The sequence below is a fragment of the Mobula hypostoma genome, chromosome 10, assembly GCF_963921235.1.
Source record: "Mobula hypostoma chromosome 10, sMobHyp1.1, whole genome shotgun sequence".
Lineage (NCBI taxonomy): Eukaryota > Metazoa > Chordata > Chondrichthyes > Myliobatiformes > Myliobatidae > Mobula > Mobula hypostoma.
Window position 1 is genome coordinate 54097811 of NC_086106.1, and position 19631 is coordinate 54117441.

Genomic DNA, 19631 nt, shown 5'->3' on the forward strand with positions numbered 1-19631 from the left:
CAAAAAGGCTTTTCAAAGCACCTCAGCAGTGACACCCACACTGGCCATCAATATATCCAGTGGGAGTGACTGATAGCTTTTTCTTAGGAAGCCAATATTCCCTGAGTACAGGAACATTACACAAGAGAGAGAAAGAGAGTGCTACAGAGTGTTCATATATTCTGTCTGGGTAGCCTCCAACCTGATGGCATGAATATCAATTTCACCCTCTGGTAAAAAAAATTTCTCTCCCCCTCTCCTCTTCTTCTATTCCTCACCCTGGCCTCTTACAATTTTCTTATTTGCCTATCACCTCCCCTTGGGTCCCCTCCCTCCCTTTCTCCTATGGTCCACTTTCCTCTCCTTTCAGATTCCTTCTAGAAATAAAGAAAACCCACAGCACGATACAGGCCCTTCGGCCCACAAAGCTGTGCCGAACATGTCCTTACATTATAAATTACTTAGGGTTACCTATAGCCCTCTATTTTGCTAAGCACCATGTACCTGTTCAGGACTCTCTTAAAAGACCCTATCGTATCCGTCTCCACCACCGTCGCCGGAAGCCCATTCCATGCACTCACCATTCTCTGCGTAAAAAACTTACCCCTGACATCTCCTCTGTACGTACTTCCAAGCACCTTAAAACTGTGCCCTCTCATGCTAGCCGTTTCATCCCTGGGAAAAAGCCTCTGGCTATCCACATGATCAATGCCTCTCATTATCTTATACACCTCTATCAGGTCACCTCTCATCCTCCATCGCTCCAAGGAAAAAAGGCCGAGTTCTCTCAACCTATTCTCATAAGGCATGCTCCCCAATCCAGGCAACATCCTTGTAAATCTCCTCTGCACTCTTTCTATGGTTTCCACATTCTTCCTGTAGTGAGGCAACCAGAACTGAGCACAGTAGTCCAATTGAAGTCTGACCAGGGTCCTATATAGCTGCAACATTACCTCTTGGCTCCTAAACTTAATCCCACAATTGAAGGCCAATGCACTGTATGCTTTCTTAACCACAGAGTCAACCTGCGCAGCAGCCCTTTATCTTTCTAACTCCCCTGGCTTCACCTATCACCTTCTCTCTCGCCCCTTTCCTCTCCCCTTGCTTTTTTATTCTGGCATCTTCCCCTTTCCTTTTCAGTCTTCGCCTGTAACGTCGACTGCTTACTCATTTCCATAGATGCTGCCTGACCTGCTGAGATCCTCCAGCATTTTGTGTGTGTTGCTTCATATTGGGAAGAAGCCTAAATGAACATTGTAGCAACAGTTGTTGTAAAGCATGTACTCTGAGTATTTGATGGCTTCCAGACACAGGTCAACATCATTACTTAATCACTTTGCTGCCTCTGATTTGTCACACTGGTTTGAAGGAAAAATAACCTCGATTTAGACACGAGGAAGGGCAAGACCCATCTCAGTGCCATATACAATCAGCTAACTCCAGTACTGCCCTAGCAGTTGTCTGTAACCTGAGATATGCAGTTCATATCCTAACTATTGCCTCTAATCTCAAAGTGAACTACACACCCTCTGTATCCCTCCATTTCCATTTCTCTACTGTTACCGAGCCCTGCTGTTCCCTTTACTTCTGAAACTTTCACCATTAGTCTTGAATATTCCAATCCACTTCTCATTCTATTTAATAAACCTGAAGTTTGAAGAAATCCTGCTCACAATCTAATTCACTCCCAAGACACATTCACTAACATCTGCAGTTCCACAACGGCAATGGCAACACCTTTTATCTCGTTTTCAAATCTCTCCACAAATACAGTCACATAAAGAGAATAAAAAACAGAAACAAGCCCTTCGGCCCACAGAACAAGTGCTGACCATCAAGCACCTATTTACACTTAATCCTGTTTTATTCTCCTCACACTGACAATAACTGCCCCAGATCCTACCGCTCACCCAGATACTAGAGACAATTCAGTGATCATGCAGATGCACCTTACAGAGTCCAAAGATCATGTGCACCAAGCCACCTTAAGCTGGGACTGATGTCAGCTCCGTCCACTGGTCAACAGGCAGAAAGAAGTACTGAGAACCCGTGTGCTCTAGAAACTATGCAGAGGTGATCACACCCCTAGCTTGCAGGGGACGACTCAGTGTGCAGAGGAATCTAGAATGAGGGACAGGCAGCACGAATAAAATTTTAATTGAGAAAATGTTATCATTAAACAGTCATAGTGAGATACAGCATGGACACAGGTCTTTCACCTCCATGAGTCCATGCTGACCATCGAGGTTGTGGAGTTGCTGGGTTAGCACAGATCAAAGGGCCAAAAGTGCCTTCTTCACGCTGAATTGCTAAATAAATAATAATAATCACATGCAGCCACACCAACAACTTGTCCAATGGCACCATAAAAGTTCAAAATACATTTATCATCAATGTATATTATATATAACCTTGAGATTCGTTTCCTTATGGACAGTCACAAAACAAAGAAACCCAACAGAACCCATTAAAAAAAAACGTACAAAAAAAAACAAATCATGCAACAATAGAAGTAAGTAACTGACATTCAGAACGGAAGCTTACTAAAATGAGTCCACAGCCACAAAGGCCGGTCATCACTGTAGCCTTTCCAGGAACCCATTAGTTGCAGACCACAGCCTCAGTTCAGTGAAAAGACAAGTCAACTTCAAGGAGCAATGAGCTGAACACCAGCCTGTTCCTCGCCTCCAGCTCCGACACCCTGACCTTTTCAATCTGGCCTGCGCTTAATTCGGCCAAATAGCAGGTCCTGGCTTGCTCCTGGACTCAGGCCCTGCCGTTTCCATGCACTCTCAGACCTGGGCCCTTTTGCCTCAGTTTGGCACGCACCTGATCTTTCCAATGTCGGTCAAACATCTGGTTGTTCCTCATTCCCTGGGCTCAACTCCTATACTCAATGTCCTGATTGGTGAAGGCCAGCACGCTAAATATCTTTTCACCACCCTATCTACCAGTAATGTGTAGTTTTCATGGTACTTTGAAATATTTTGCAAACTGTGCTTAACTGCAATGGGCAAATAGTCTCCGTTAAATTTGGGGGTGTGTTTGATATACTGTAACCATGGTTATATATAGCCAAAGTCCCAAAAGGATGTAAAATTTTTTACATGGGCAATTATTTACTGATTCTATAACTATCAGGGGCACATACTGTATGCTGTTCAGTCCTATTTATATTATAGTCAGGAGCACAAGAAATTAGTATATTTATGGTTAGCTAAATATTTCACTTTGTATATATATTTGCAGTAAAATGTTTTGATTATTGTATACACTGCACAATTTTTGTAATTAAGGACTATTGCTTTTAAGTGAAAGTAGTGCAGTTAACTAGCCATCAGCCTCTATTTGAAAAGCTTGCCCCATAGATCCCTTTTCAATCATTCTCCTCTCAACTTCAACCTATGCCTTCTAGTTTTACAACCCCTGGAAAACACTGTTGCTGTCTACCCTCATGATTTTATACACTTCTATAACATCAGTTTCCTTCGGTCCTGGGAAAACAGACCCTCACATATCCAATCTCTCCTTATAATTCAAGCCTCCAGTCTCCGTAACATCCTTATCAATCTTTTTGCACCTTCTCCAGCTTAATCATATTCTTCTGACAGTAATGCAAGCAGAATTCCACACAATACTCCAGATGCTGCCTAACCACTGTCTTATACAACTGGAATATGAGGGTCGCAAATAATGTACTCATTAAAAATACTCTCAAATCACAATTTGTGCATTCAGAAACTGGAACAACCCTCAACAATGCAATGACCTGGACAAATGCTGATGAACATTTGGGAAAGCATGGGTTAAAAATAAAGGGTAACAGGTAGATCAAAGCTGATTTTTGTAGGTGGGTTCATTTGTGATGAGGACAGTGCAGTTTATGCACACAAGGCACTGCCGGTATACCACGTAATGGCTGAGCCGCTGTAGCTGTTTGGAACTAAACCCCTGGCTTCTATCATTTAAATTGAAGCTAGCTTCAGGAACACATAGGGACCCTCAGTCCAGAAGCTGTGGACAGATTTGCCAGGTAGACCCTGTGGGTTTATCCAGCTGTTGCTAGAGCTTAAGTGCGCATTACATTTTTATAAACAATTAATGGATAGGAAAAAATATTCTGTCAGTCCTGCCTCTGGTTTCCCACTGGAGTCTTACTGGAATTTCTTAGATTAGATCGGCATTGAATCCATTAACTAAATTGATTTCAGCTTTGGACACTAATGGGAAGGCAGGCATCCTTATTAGTGTACTGTAACCCTCCCACCAGGGACGGTGTACAAACCTGGCTCATTGATTAACAGCCACGTGACCCAGTGGTCAGAAGGCCACCTTTCATAAACAATGTATGTCTAGGGTTGATATGACTTGGAATTCAACCAAACAAGAAAGTTGTGATTTTCCAATAAAAGAAACCTTGGTTTGAGCGAATGCTGTGTAAATACTGCCCGTACATAATTATTGGTTGGCAAGAAATAACAGACTGTACACTACATAAAATCATAAAGTATATTTACTGATTTCATTATCAAACCATTATTAAGAGAAAGAAAGAAAAAATAATAAAAGGGCCCGTTACAGTTAAACCAGTCCAAATGTGCACATTGTTGGAGCTTATTTTGTCCAAAATCTGGGTACGACCGTTACTCACGGTGCTAAATTCTCATCACCAATCACCAGTAGAACCTCCCATCTTGAGGTCCTTCATCTCGCAAGGAACTCCATGCAATTGCATCTTCCCGTTGGATCGAATCCCATGAGTATCTCTCCCAATATTCTCTTTACCGCAGCTCCCACCAACAGACTACAAACCAGACTACTGTCCTCCAGAAAGCTCTTCCCCACAGCTCCCTAGAATTCTTCTCACACATCCCACAATCCTGACTGGCTGACTCACATCCCTAAATTGGACAACATGTGACCTTATCTTGACCAAGCCAAAGCATACTTTCCAGCATGGCTCACAGCTTTTTCAGAAAAATGCTCACATAAACTACCTTACAGCATAGCAGTCGAAATCTTAATCAGGGCATTACACTCCCCGCCGCCCCCCCCCCCCACCATCAAAAATAGTCATGTCTTTATGACTTTTAAACTTACTAAAACATTATTAATAACACAGTATTCAAATGAATTTCGTGATTTCAGAGCCCCCAATTCATTGTGTTAGGCACAGCACTGTTTGCCCAGTGCACCATAAGCCAGCCTTTCTGGAGACTTTCCTGACTCTCTGAGATCTTTTTATCACATCTTCAGATTCTTCAGCCTCAGGCATTCCTTGTGACTGTTCCTGTCTACTTGGGGATGCCTCCCACTGTCATCACTCGTGCTTATGGCAATTCAGGTCCCCCTGTCACCTGACTGAACTCAGCTTCATCCCCAATTATATTGGAGCCCAGTTCCCCTTCATTGTCTATCATCACGTCTGTCTGTCCATTGGCGGTCCTCCTCGCTACATCTGAGTCAGAACTGGGAGATTTACCAATCTCTTCATCAATTCTAAGGGAGTTTGCATGAGGTAACACATACCACACCCCCAGTTCCTCATCCTCTAAGTCCATACAGCATTCAGTGTTCTGCTAATCGCCTTTCTGTTCTGCTGTGCAGAGTTCTCCTACTAGGTGCAGGTTCCATGTCAGGCTCTGGGTCAATGCATATCTCCTGCCCTAGGGGTAGAATGCGATTGTGATGGAGAATATTGACAGGGCCATTCCTAAATTCTGGCTTCACCCAAAAAAAAAGCACATTTGACATCAGGCTCTCCACTTTGCAAGGTATAGACACCAGTGATCAGCCAACTTATGCTTCCCTGGTAGCGCCAAATTTCTTATTAAAACTCTTGTCTCCAGGCATTAATTGGGAGAACTTAATCTTTTGATCATATCTCCTCATTTTCTTGATTTTACTTAGTAGCAGAGACCGCTGCTAGCTCATAAGCCTTTTGTAATTCTTTCCTCATGTCAGACACATACTTTAGATATGTCTTCTGTGGTAAATCTTTACTGCTGGCTCAAAAAACAGAGACCTACGGGCAAATCCACAGGCAATCTCGCTTCGTGTCCAAACCTCAAATAGTATGGCGAGTAGCAGTGTACCAAATGCCCAATTTGCCAACTCCACTTGTTCTTTTTCTTGGCATCCAGGGTTCTAAGCATGTCTAACAATGTCCGGTTGAACCTTTCAGGCCAGGAATCACTCTGAGGGTGATGAGATGTCGTCCTCGACTTCTCGACTCCAAGCCCGCTCAGTAACTCATGTCTGAGATTTGGCAGGTAAACAAATACACTTAAAAACTTCTATAGTTGTACCTTGGAGAGCATTCTGACAGGCTGCATCACTGTCTGGTATGGAGGGGCTACTGCAAAGGACCGAAAAAAGCGGCAGACGGTTGTAAATCTAGTCAGCTCCATCTTGGGTACTAGCCTACAAAGTACCCAGGACATCTTCAGGGAGCGGTGTCTCAGAAAGGCACCATCCATTATTAAGGACCTCCAGCACCCAGGGCATGTCCCTTTTCACTGTTACCATCAGATTGGAGGTACAGAAGCCTGAAGGCACACACTCAGCAATTCAGGAATAGCTTCTTCCCCTCTGCCATCTGATTTCTAAATGGACATTGAATCATTGGACACTACCTCACTTTTTTTTATATAAATATACAGTACATCAGTCTTTGCATGTTTTTTTAAAAATCTATTCAATATACATAATCGATTTACTTGTTAGTTTATTATTATTTTTTTAATTTCATTTTTTCTCTCTGCTAGATTATGTATTGTATTGAACTGCTGCTGCTAAGTTAACAAATTTCACGTCACATACTGGTGATAATAAACCTAATTCTGATTCTGAAAAGCCCTTCCCTGATCACTGTGTATTGTTCTTGGAAGACCATAATGAACAAAGTTACTTCTCTCATAACACTTTGGTGACTGTGGATGCACCCTGATCCTTTGTGGGGAAGGCTTAAGCATATCTGGTGTATTGATCAATATGACAAGACATTTGCAATGTTACTGGAATCAGGCTCTATGGAGCAGAAATTCATACACACTAAATTAAGTGGTCCCCATACTTTGCAAGTGAGAAAATGGAGGAGAAACTCTCATAGGCAGCGTCTTCCTCTGAATACAGTGGATGCACGACTTACTCTTCAACTTCAGGCTTCATTCAGGGCCAATAGAACCGATTTCAGGCCAATCTGTGGGTCTTGTAAAGCCGCAAATGATCTGAATCATCATGACATGACTTCAACCATCTGGAACCACTGAGGCCTGTCTGGAGGAGACGTGACCCTGTATAAAACTTGGTTGCTCAGCTCTAGTTTCTCCCACTCCCTCATCAGTAGAGGAATGGTAGGGTGTTTCATCTTTTCAACTTGGGCCATATCCCTTTTGCCAACAGAAGACTAAATGGCACCTATACAAGGGTTGCCTCACTGGGCTGCTGCCAGTTCTGCAGGTCTCAAGCTCCTGAGCAACTGTTTTGTATCCAGTGCCGTCAAAATGAAATATGCTTGTGGAACTAGAAGCTCCCAAATGATCAGCAGCTCTATCATGCCATAGCCTTGCCTCTGATTTCCCCACTGTGGAAAACTGGCACATTGCTTTAACACCAGAGACAGGATTGCTGTCAGTTCTCACCTCAAACTTGGCACCATATAGATAGTCACTTAAGTCATCCACCACAGGTCATTTCAATGCCAGAAACTCGAATTTGTGCACAGGGTTGTTTTGCTTGGAGGGTGACAGACTCCGGCTGAGGAAAGCAACAGATGTCAACCCCTTGCCCTGGTCGTGATATAGAACGCCACCTAAACCCTCACGGCTGGCATCGGTATGCAGTACGTATGGCAACTGAGGGTTTGCAAAGGCCAACAAAGGTGCTTTTAGTCAACAACTCTTTCAGTAGCTGAAAGGCCTCTTCGTATTTCGCATCCCATCTTTCTCTGAAAGGCTCCGAAGAGCTAAGATAAACTTTACCTTTCTTCTCCTTTTGTTTTCCACCCTTTCTTCCCCAAGGGAGGGTAACCACACAGAAGCTGATTCAAAGGGTGGCTTACTTTGGAATAGTCCTTCACAAATCTTCAGTAGTACCCACAGAATCTAAGGAATGAACAAAGGGCACACACATTCTTGGGCCTTAGCCATGTGCTCGCCGCCTCTATTGTAGTTACTCCATCCTCTGAGACTATGTGCCCGACATAGTTGACTGATATCTTACAGAACTGGCACTCAGCTTTCAGATGGTCTAGTGCCTTCAGTAGCCTCACCTCGTGCTCCTCTAGTGAGGACCTGAATACTATGAGATCATCCAAATACACCAGTACCTCAAGTAAGTTAATGTCCACAACAGTCTTCTCCATGATGTGTTAGAAAAGTAGCCAGTGCTTCTGATATACCCTAGGGCATTCTTTCGAATGGAAAAAATCCAAGTGGACATATAGGTGTCATCTTCTCTTTGTCAGCTTTACTGATGGGTATCTGATAATACCCACTGCTTAGGTCCAGCACACTGAAAATATTTTGCTCCTCTCAGACAGGTCAGTGCATCCTGACTCCATGGAACAATATATTGGTCAGGGACTGTACATCTGTTCAGTGTCCGATAGTCAGCACGTATTAGTACCTTCTCATTCTTCTTCCTCACCACCACTATGGGTGATGCATAGGGACTCCTTGACTCAGTGATAATTCCAGCTTCCTTCAGTTTCAGCAGATGCTACTGAATATCTTCTAGCTCCGCTGGTGCTAACTTTCGAGACCTTTCTCTGAAAGGGGGGTCCTCTGTCACTTGGATAGTGTGGTGAGTACTCTTGGAGCAACCCACATCAAACTCGTCAGTAGAAAAGACATCTTCAAACTTCAACATCTTCTCCATTAGTCTCCTTTTCCATCTCCTGGGTACCGGGGAGTCACCAAAGTTGAATAACTTTGCTGTTTAACTTACCTGATCCAGGAGGTTGTCTCTCTCCTGGTTTTCTCACCAGAAGACTAGACATTATGGCGACCGGGAAAAGATGTGCCAGCAGCATTCCACATTTGAGGTTGACCCCTCTCTCCTGATAACCACCGTCATCTGTTTTACATGTACTGCTGGAAGTTTCTGCAGTTCAGGTCTCACCAGCTCCCCAGCAGTTAAGTTTGACTCATCTTCATGATCCGCCGGAGGGCCTCGGTATCAGGCATTCCGGGAAATGTGGGGCTTCCCATCACTCTAGCTACTTCCCTAGGACGTAATACGACGGGTTTTGGCCGAGTGTACCACATAGTTCCTCGTTTTTACTCATTATCCTGCTTAGGGGGAACTTGCACCTTCTCAAAAACAGTTCAAATTGAACAAGGTTTTCACAAAATTCTCTCCATCCCTCTCCTTGCAGTCTCCTAGGAGCCTTCTCACAATGGGAGTATTTATTCCCACAATAATGGAAGCTTCACCTTTTTCAACCAGGTCCGGACAGACCAAAATCAATATATCAACGGTCTCAGCTACTCCAACATCTGCTTCCGAAAACTCCAGATTCAATGACAAGTAACCATCATTCCTAAGGCCCCAAATTTCTAGAGCGCTGAGTGGCGTCAATGGTAAATGCATCAAATACTGGCTGTAAAAGGATCCGTAGAGTAACCTGAGAATCAGTGTCAAGTATGGCTGTAGCCTAAATACCCTCAATCTGTGTGGATACACTCAACTTTAGTCCCACTAAGCTTTCAGGAACAGAGTTTTGCACTTTAGTGTTTTCCTTGATACATTGATTGGAACATGTTCTCTTGAGCAGGGGTCCCCAACCTTTTTTGCACTGCGGACTGGTTTCATATTGACAATATTCTTGCGGACCGGCCAACCAGAGGTGGGGGGGTGGGGTGGTAGGGGTGCCAACGAACAAGAGTAGCAGTCAAATACGTTGGGTTTACCCTGACTAGACTACAATGACCTTGAAGCCTTGCACGGGCACCAGTGCGCATGCGTGATTTGCACATGCGTGTACGTGCCGATTTCTTTCTACAAATCGGTTTTGGCGATTCTGTCTGGGGCGGGGGGGTGCTGTTAATCACGAACGCAATACAGGTGGCTAATACACTCAATTTCGTTTCTAAAAGGGTTTATCTAACGAATTTAATATGAAGCACACAGCGCATATTTTCCTCGCATGAATATAATGATAAGTCAATTATCAGGGGAGGACAGGGGAGCTTGAAGTAAGTGTTGAACAAACTTCCAGTAGAAGTGGTAGAGGCAGGTTCGATATTATCATTTAAAGAAAAATTGGATAGGTATATAGACAGGAAAGGAATGGAGGGTTATGGGCTGAGTGCAGGTCGGTGGGACTAGGTGAGAGTCGCGTTCAGCACGGACTAGAAGGGCAGAGATGGCCTGTTTCCGTGCTGTAATTGTTATATGGTTATATAAGTCAGTAGCATCATAACATTTTAAGTAACGTTTGGATATTAAACACACAGCACATATTTTCCCCGTATGAACATATAAAATCATTGCAACACACCAATATCGCTGAATCACTGGGAGCCCTGGGCTTGTTTCCCTGCAACAAGACGGTCCTGTCAAGGGGTGATGCGAGACAGCGATACTCGAAGGGGGTTCCTTATGTCCAGTCTATTCCGCAGTTTAGTTTTTGCTGCATTCATTGCAGAGATATATTGGAAATGGAAGCAACGTTTTCAGTGCTTTTGTGGCTATCTCAGGATAGTTAGCCTTGACTTTGATCCAGAATGCCAGCAGAGATGTTATGTCAAACATGCTTTTCAGCCCGCCGTCATTTGCAAGCTTGAGGAGTTGATCTCCTTCCTGCGCTGACATGGATGACGCGTGCGTAATGAGCTCGCCTGTGTTCAAGCTCAACGGTGGGCGTGACAGTGAATGAGGAAAGGTGCAGCTGACTCATATCGCCAAATCATATCGTTTCCTCGCGGCCCGGTAGTGCATGCTTTGCAGCCCGGTACCGGTCCGCGGCCCAGTGGTTGGGGACCGCTGCTCTTGAGACACCAGACCATTCCCCTACTTGGTCTCTATGGAGCTTCCCAACATCCTTTTCTGTTCAAGCAACTGTTGGGGTACTTTCTGAAGGATTTCCTATCCTTTATACCCCTGCTTGAAATGTCCACCCTCATCACAGTTGTAACAGAAAATACCAGTCACTTCTCTTGTCAAGGACCCCAGTCAGTAGCAGCCCTCTGCTTAGTACACCCTACCCGTGGGTCCAGTTTCCAATCACACTTGGTGGCAGCACGAGCCAACATTAACCATGATACCTTGGCCTGCAGGTTTCTCACTACAACCTGCAAAACCCCCTTTGTGCGGCATCTGGGGTCACTTCAGCAACAGAGGCAGCTGCTGAGGACTTTGCCCTGCTGATGGACGCCTTCCACTCCTCCGTTTTATTTTCCCCCTCTCTTACTTCTATGATCAGTTGAACAAACGAGGGAGGGGACGCGTCTTAAGAGACATTCAGATACTTAAAGCAATCATGTCGCGTGACTGTGCACCCTTCACCACTTTCTCCATCCTTAAATGATTTCTCTCAGCCAGTTGGATAGCCCCATTACGGCACAAGCAATGCAGCTGTCTCTCTAGCCTGAAAATGTAAACAGGAATTTCCTCACCTTTCTTATGGATTGTGTGCCTGAACTCATCATAAGCTCCGCTGGGCTTTCCGTCATGCATAAAACCCTTTTTTACACTTGCATCTATTCCACAGATGTGACCAATGGGCTTTCTGCCTTTAGAGACCTCACCACCTCAGCAGCCTGACCTTCTAGACTCTCTACCAGTCGCTGTCTTTTCATATTATCTGGGCACTGCCACTCATCCAGTAACTCAGGCGTCTGCTCAGCCCAAGTATCATATCCCTCCGCCCCATCAGGGGTGGACTTGACCCCAGAGAACATTATCAGTCTACGATAACTTTGCTCTCTGCAGGTACTCTTTGGCATTTATCAATCAGTGAGGTAATAGCCAAAACCAGCTCAGAATTTCCATCACCTGCTGAAGGACCCATTAGACCTTTCACATCAGACAATTCCTTTCCCTTACTTCACAGAAATGAGAACAACTATTCACCCTCAGCTGCATGCTCCCCTTCTCTAAAATTATGGACTGCCCATGGCCCTGTCGCTCCAGGTGCCCCTATCCTATCAGGCAGTGCAACTTCAGTTATGTCACTGCTAGTCTGAACTAACATGACACAACACCCTTACCAGCCAATTGAACAAAACGCTGTTCAATCAGTGTACTTTTAAAGTACTTTCCCCAGTACTTTTAAAGAACTCAGCACTCTAATTAGCAGTTCATCGGGGCTTCAGATATCCACCCCACTCAGAACACAAGCATTATCTGTGAATAACTTCTTCAAATCGCACCAAACCTTAATAAGACCATTAGACATAGGAGCAGAATTAGGCCATCTGACCCATTGAATCTGCCCCAACATTCAATCATGGCTGATCCTTTTTTAAAAAATCTCCTCCTTAACCTCAGTTCTTGGCCTACTCCTCGTAACCTTTGGTGCCATGACCAATCAATCTCTGCTTTAAGTACACCCAACAAACTGGCCTCCAAAGCTGTATGTGGCAACAAATTCCACAAATTCACCACCCTTTGGCTAAAGAAATTTCTCAGCATCTCTGTTTTGAAAGGGTACCCCTCTATCCTGAGGCTGTGCCCTCTTGTCCTAGACTCTCCTACCACGGGAAACATCCTTTCCCCATCTACTCTGTCTCGGCCTTTCAACATTTGAAAGGTTTCAATGAGATCCCCCCTCATCCTTCTAAATTCCAGTGAGTACAGACCTAGAGCCATCAAACGTTCCTTGTAAGATAACCCTTTCATTCCAGGAATCATCCTTTTGAACCTCCTCTGGACCCTCCCCAATGCTAGCACATCTTTTCGAAGATGAGGGGCCCAAAACTGATCACAATACTCAGGGTGAGGTCTCACCAGTGCCTTATAAAGCCTCAGCATCACATCCTTGCTCTTGTATTCTAGACCTCTTGAAATGAATGCTAACATGGCATTTGCCTTCCTCACCACGGACTCCACCTGCAAGTTAACCTTTAGGGTTCTGAGCAAGAACTCCCAAGTCCTTCTGCATCTCAGATTCCTGTATTTTCTCCCCTTTACAAAATAGTCTGCACATTTATTTCTTCTACCAAAGTGCATGACCATGCATTTTCCAACATTGTATTTCATTTGCAACTTTCTTGCCCATTCTCCTTATCTGTCTAATACCTCTGCATCCTACCTGTTTCCTCAACACTACCTGCCCTTCCACCAATTTTCGTATCATCTGCAAACTTGGCAACAAAGCCATCTATTCTATCATCTAAATCATTGATATACAGCATAAGAAGTGGTCCCAACACCGACTCCTGTGGAACACGACTAGTCACTGGCAGTCAACCAGAAAAGTATCCTTTTATTCCCACTCGCTGCCTCCTACCAATCAGCCAACGCTCTAACCATGCCAGTAACTTTCCTGTAATTCCATGGGCTCTTAACTTGGTAAACAGCCTTATGTGCGGCACCTTGTCAAAGGCCTTCTGAAAGTCTGGATATACAACATCCACTGCATCCCCTTTATCTATCCTGCTTGTAATCTCCTCAAAGAATTCCAATAGGTTCGTCAGGCAGGATTTTCCCTGAAGGAAACCATGCTGACTTTGTACTATCTTGTCCTGTGTCACCAAGTACTCCATCAGCTCATCCTTAACAATTGATTCTAACATCTTCCCAACCACTGAGGTCAGACTAACTGGTCTATAATTTCCCTTCTGCTGCCTTCCTCCTTTCTTAAAGAGTGGAGTGACATTTGCAATTTTCCAGTCCTCTGGCACTATGCCGGAGTCCAATGATTTTTGAAAGATCATTTCTAATGCCACCACAATCACTAACACTACCTCTTTCAGAACCCTAGGGTGCAGTTCCTTTGCAGTGTCCATGATAAAGTACTTAATCATTTTCCCTGACACTAGCTTGAACACAGGCTTAAACAAACAAACCACTTAATCAGTCCTTAAAAATAACGTTCACACAGCATTCAGCAGAACCCAGACAGACACCCAACAAATGTAACCCTCTCAAGCTGCCATATTCAAGTTTGCTGATGACACCACTGTTGTTTACAATTAACTGATGGAAGAAAATATTCTGTCAGTCCTGCCTCTGGTTTCCCACTGAAGTCTTACTGGAATTTCTCAGGTCAGGTCAGCATTGAATCCATTAACTGAACTGATTTCCACTTTGGACACTAATGGGAAGGCAGGGGTCCTTATCAGCCTTCTTAATTTTGATTTGAATGCTTTTAATTCCATTATAATTGATCCAAATTCCTTGACAGCTGTGTGGTGGGGGGAGGGGTGTAGCGTGCGAAGGCTCTACCCTAAAGCATGCAGGAGTGTTCGGCCTGACTCACAGGTATGTGGGGCAATTAAATCAGCCTTCTGCTACTGAAGCATGTAAGACAGCAGTTGTGGGAGGGTACAAGGCTGGGCTTGCACAAATCAGCTAGTTAGACTCCTGAGTGAAAGGGATTAGTGTCACGTGGATACAAGTCTGGATGACAGAAAGATGGTAAATTATGTGTTTCAAACTGGTGTGATATATAGGGTGGTGTCCTCACAGTGACCTCTGCAAGTACATTGCCCGATTTATTTCCCCTTTACACTATTTTCTTACATGTCTCTAATTCTCCAAATCACCCTCTTATATTGGTGATGAATTACAGTGTTCAGTGAACTACTGACTACTGTGTGTTGGAATGTAGATGTAGACCGGAGGAGCACGTGGGGAGAACCCACGCAGAGATTGCACAGACAGCACTCGAGGATAGGATCAAACCTGTATCACTGGGGCCAAGGGGGAACTAAACCAACTACTGTGCCTCTCTATCCCTTTATGTAAGCTTCCACAGTAATCCAAAATTCCCACTCTTCCAGACTCAATGTCCTCCCAGTTCCATGTGCATAATCAGGGAAAACCTTCCATTAAGCCATGATGACTGTAGTATAGGTGAGTAATTACTTTATTGGAGGAGTTGATCTTAAGGGCTCCAATAATGGGTCTGCTAAGTTTTGGGACTATATTTCATAGCACATGCTTATAAACCTGAAATCAATGATTACTCTTCACTGTTCTGTACCTCTTTAACCAACAGACTTTGTGCCAGTTTCTCAGCATCCGAAGGCAGCGTGGAGTAAACAGTCCTCCTCTGGCGTGAAATTGTAGAGATCTAGAGAGGAAAACAAAATTTGCATTTAGAAACTACTGAGAACTATTCTGACAGTGAAGATATATACATCAGGATGCTCTTGAATGACTACAGCTCAGCCCTCAGAACTAGTCAATAAATTCCAAGACCTTTGCCTCGATACCTCCTTGTGTAATTGCATCCTCAATTTCCTGACTTGCAGATCCCAGTCAGCTGGGATTGGCAACAACACTCTGACTGTATGCATCATGGTCTGGTATGGAACCAGCAAAGCCCAATAATGGAAAAGCCTACAAAAAGTGGGGGATACAGTGTGTGTTGCTTGGATTTCCAGTATCTGCAGATTTTCTCTTGCTTGTGTTTGGATACAGCCCAGTCCATCAGAGGAAAACCCTCCCCACCATTGAGCACATCTACAGGGAGCACAGCCACAAGAAAGCATCATTGATTATCAAGGACCCCACCATCCAGGACATGCTCTCTTCTCACAGCTGCCATTAGGACGTAGGTACAGGAACTTTAGGTCCCACACCCCAGGTTCAACAACGATTATTACCCTTCAAATATCAGGCTCCTGAACCAGTATGGATAACTTTACTCACCTCAACAGTAAACTGATTCCATAACCTATGGACTCACTTTCAAGACTCTACAACTCATGTTCTCAGTATTATTTATTTACTTTTATTACTATTTTTTTTTCAGCTCAAGAGGGTAAAGCCTGAGATGCGGGCATAGCCAAGCATACTCATTCATCAACTGCTAGAAACTTTTGGGCTATTCTAGTGGTGGTTAGTATTGTGGCTTTCCTAAGATTTACATAAATATTGCTGTTTAGACCTAATTTATAATGCTATTGTGTAGTGACTTTGAGATGATACCTGTCGTCAATATTACTGTCAGGACAATGTATATCCTGTTCACGTTCCATTGTCTTTTAATTTTTTCTTTTAATTCAGCATATTCTGGTGTTTTGCACTTAGTGATTTCTGTAAGTTATGTGTGTTTGGCATGGCTGTAAAAGTTGTTCTTACTTGTTTATCCTGCAATTTTACATCCAATTATTGTCCTATCTATAATAAAGCATTGGTCATAATATAAATTTGTAGGACTCTAAAACCAGATCCGGCGTGTATTTATAGTAAGGTATGGTGCCTTTTGAGTTTATATTTTAAGTCAAGATTTTGGTGAATGATGTTTGCCACTTGATTGTGCCAATGTAAGTAATCAGATTGAGTTAAATTGCTGCAGGATCCCATAATGCATTGGATTGTTTCTGGTTTCTCTTGGCATCTTCTGTGTTTATCATCTTGATTTTGGTGGTCTTCTATTATGTATTTTTGATCATTCTTTGTGTTAATCACCTGGTCCTATATTGCCACAAGGAACCCCTCTGTTCCTGGGAAGAGATTTGAAGTAAATTCTTGAAAGTTTTCCCTTTATCACACAGTAATCTATTTTCTTTGTATGTTGATGTCCCAGAGACTTAAATATTTCATATTTGGTTGCATTATTATTATTATTGCTATTCAGTTTTGTATTGGCACAGTTTGTATTCTTTTGCACATTGGAAAGGTTGTTTATCAGTTCTTGTTTGTATGTAGTTTTTGATTAATTCTATTGTTTTTCTTGTACTGTGAATGCCTGCAAGAAAGAAAATCTCCATGTAGTATATGGTGATATATATGTACTTTGATAATAAATTTACCTTAAACTTTTAAACCTTAAGAGCAGTGCATGCTGTCTTTCTACATAGTAGACCCATGCATCAGCTGCATGTCTGAACCACCTTAAAACATTAGGATGATTATCACACTGTAACCTGGAACAGGTGCTTGATGGTTGGCACAGAATCTATCGAGTGAAAGGCTTGACTCAATGGCTATATCCCCACAAGGCTCAGGATCTTTCAGCTCTTCAGGAGATGATTTAGCATATCGTATCTGTGTGGGGTCACTTACATTAAGCTCCCTACTTGGTACAGTCATCCCTTAATTTTACTTTGCATTGAAACAACATTCACCCTTTTCAACAATTCAGTCCTTCCACTTTCCTTTTCTCTGCAGCCGCCTCGAAAGTTGTCATGGCAACCACTTGCCAGCTTCTGTTTTGCATCCAACCTTTCAGCTGTATTTACCCCACCCTCCCCTCTCATTCTCAACCCAATTATAAGTTTGAGGTGATCTCAGGGAAGGTTGGATTACACAAGGGTACTGCTCTGGAAGCAGTTTCTTATCTCGACTGTTACCTGAAAGGCCTCCTGCAAGGGAGCAGTCATAATTCAGAAAAAAAACATACCTGCAAGTCCTGCCTCTAGCCCTCAGTAATAATTTGTCTAAAACATCTGTCTTGTTGAAGTCCTTTCTCCTCTCTCTCTCTCTCTAAAATTTAATTAGCAGCAACTCATACAAAATGCTGAAGGAACTCCACAGTTCAGGCAGCATCTATGGAGAGGAACAAACAGTCGACGTTTTGGGCTAAGACCCTTCATCAGGAAGCATTTGGGTAGGAAGGGGGTTACTCAGGATTTGCAGAGCCTCTTGTGTTTACAATTTTACCAGCAAGTTGGGTTCAACTGAACAAGACCACATATAGATAACCATGATAGGTAAAGTTCAGAAGACAAGCAATGGTCAGCTTCAACACCAACTGCAATGACTTACCCAGCTCCATTTCCCATGAAATACATGGTGACACTTCTCTCCTCTTGTTTCAATAGGATCAGTTTTTCAAGGAAGGACCACGTGTGTCCGATTTTACCATTAGAGCTGCACCTTATTTTTTTTATTTCAAAATATACTTTATTCAGAAATAAATTATATACAATAAACCATTCAATAACTTTCCATCCTTTACATACGTTTCCATCATAGTCTGTACATATCCATACTTATGGCCACCCACGTGGCACTCCAGTTGTTCACCTTATCATATCATTGTTGAGGGGTATACTCCCCGCCCTCCGACTCCTCCCACTCCCACGGGTGGAGAAACCTATACCGTGGTCCTTCCCCACCGGGCCCTTGCGGTGGCTGCACCAAGTTTCAGTGCGTCCCTCAGCACGTACTCCTGCAGCCGAGAATGTGCCAGTCGGCAGCATTCTCCCACGGACATCTCCATGTGCTGGTAAATCATCAAGTTTCGGGCCGACCAAAGAGCGTCTTTCACCGAGTTGATGATCTGCCAGCAGCACCGGATGTTGGTCTCAGTGTGCGTCCCCGGGAACAGCCCGTAGATCAGAGAGTCCTCTGTTACGCAGCTGCTGGGGATGAAACATGACACTAGCCTGTCCATCCTCCTCCACACCCTCTCTGCGAACTGACAATGTGCAAAGAGGTGGGTCACAGACTCCTCCTCACTGCAGTCCTCCCGTTGGCAGCAGGGTGCGGAGACGAAATTCTGGGCGTACAGGAGGGATCTGACTGGGAGGGCCCCTCTCACCGCCAGCCAGGCGAGGTCTTGGTGCCTGTTGGTGAGGTCTGGCGATGAGGCATTTTGCCAGATGAACTGGACGGTCTGCTCGGGGAACCACCCCACTGTGTCCATCACGTCCTTCTCCTGCAGTGCCTGCAGGACATTACGTGCCGACCACTGCCTGATGGCCCTGTGGTCAAAGGCATTCTCCTGGAAGAACTTTTCTACGTAGGACAGGTATGCCGGCAACGACCAGCTGACTGGGGCATTGCGTGGGAGTGAGACCAGGCCCATCCTTCATAGCCAGGGCGACAGGTAGAACCTGGACACATAGTGGTACTTGGTGCCCACATACCTGGGTTCTACACATAACCTGATGCAGCCACATACGAAGCTGGCCATCAGGGTGAGGGCGACATTGGGGACGTTCTTGCCCCCATTGTCCAGGGACTTGTGCATGAGGGTCCATCTCACCTGCTCCATCTTGGATCCCCAGATGAATCTGAAGACAGCCCGGGTGATTTCCGAGAGGTAGGAGCGGGGGACGGGCCAGACCTGCGCCAAGTACAGCAGCCCTGAGAGCACTTCACACCTGATGACCAGGTTCTTGCCCGTTATCGACAAGGAGCGCCCTCCCCACAGTCCCAGTTTCTGTTTCACCTTGGCAGTCCGCTCCTGCCAGTTCTTGTTGCACGCCTCAGCCCCTCCGAACCAGATCCCCAACACCTTCGCCTGGTCAGACCGGATGGTGAAGGGGACACTGGATCAGTCGGGCCAGTTGCCAAACAGCATGGCTTTGCTCTTCGTGCAGTTGACCCTGGCTCCCGACGCTAGCTCGAAATGTTCGCAGATGCCAAAAAACCTGCGAACTGACCTCAGATCAGAGCAGAAGACGGTGACGTCGTCCATGTACAGGGAGGTTTTCACTTGGGTCCCTCCACTGCCTGGCAGCGTCACCCCTCTTATGCCCCCATCCCTCCTGATGGCTTCCGCAAAGGGTTCTATGTGGCACACA

At 44.5% G+C, this 19631-nt stretch overlaps 1 protein-coding gene across 4 annotated transcripts in view; it reads right to left on the bottom strand.

Annotated features, from left to right (window-relative positions):
• dock11 (dedicator of cytokinesis 11) overlaps positions 1-19631 on the bottom strand; it is a 322191-nt gene that overhangs the window by 256317 nt on the left and 46243 nt on the right. For all 4 annotated transcript variants that reach the window (XM_063060509.1, XM_063060507.1, XM_063060506.1 and 1 more), the window contains exon 3: positions 15134-15223. In XM_063060509.1, coding sequence (XP_062916579.1) covers positions 15134-15223 — 90 coding nt within the window. The remainder of the gene's footprint in view (positions 1-15133; positions 15224-19631) is intronic.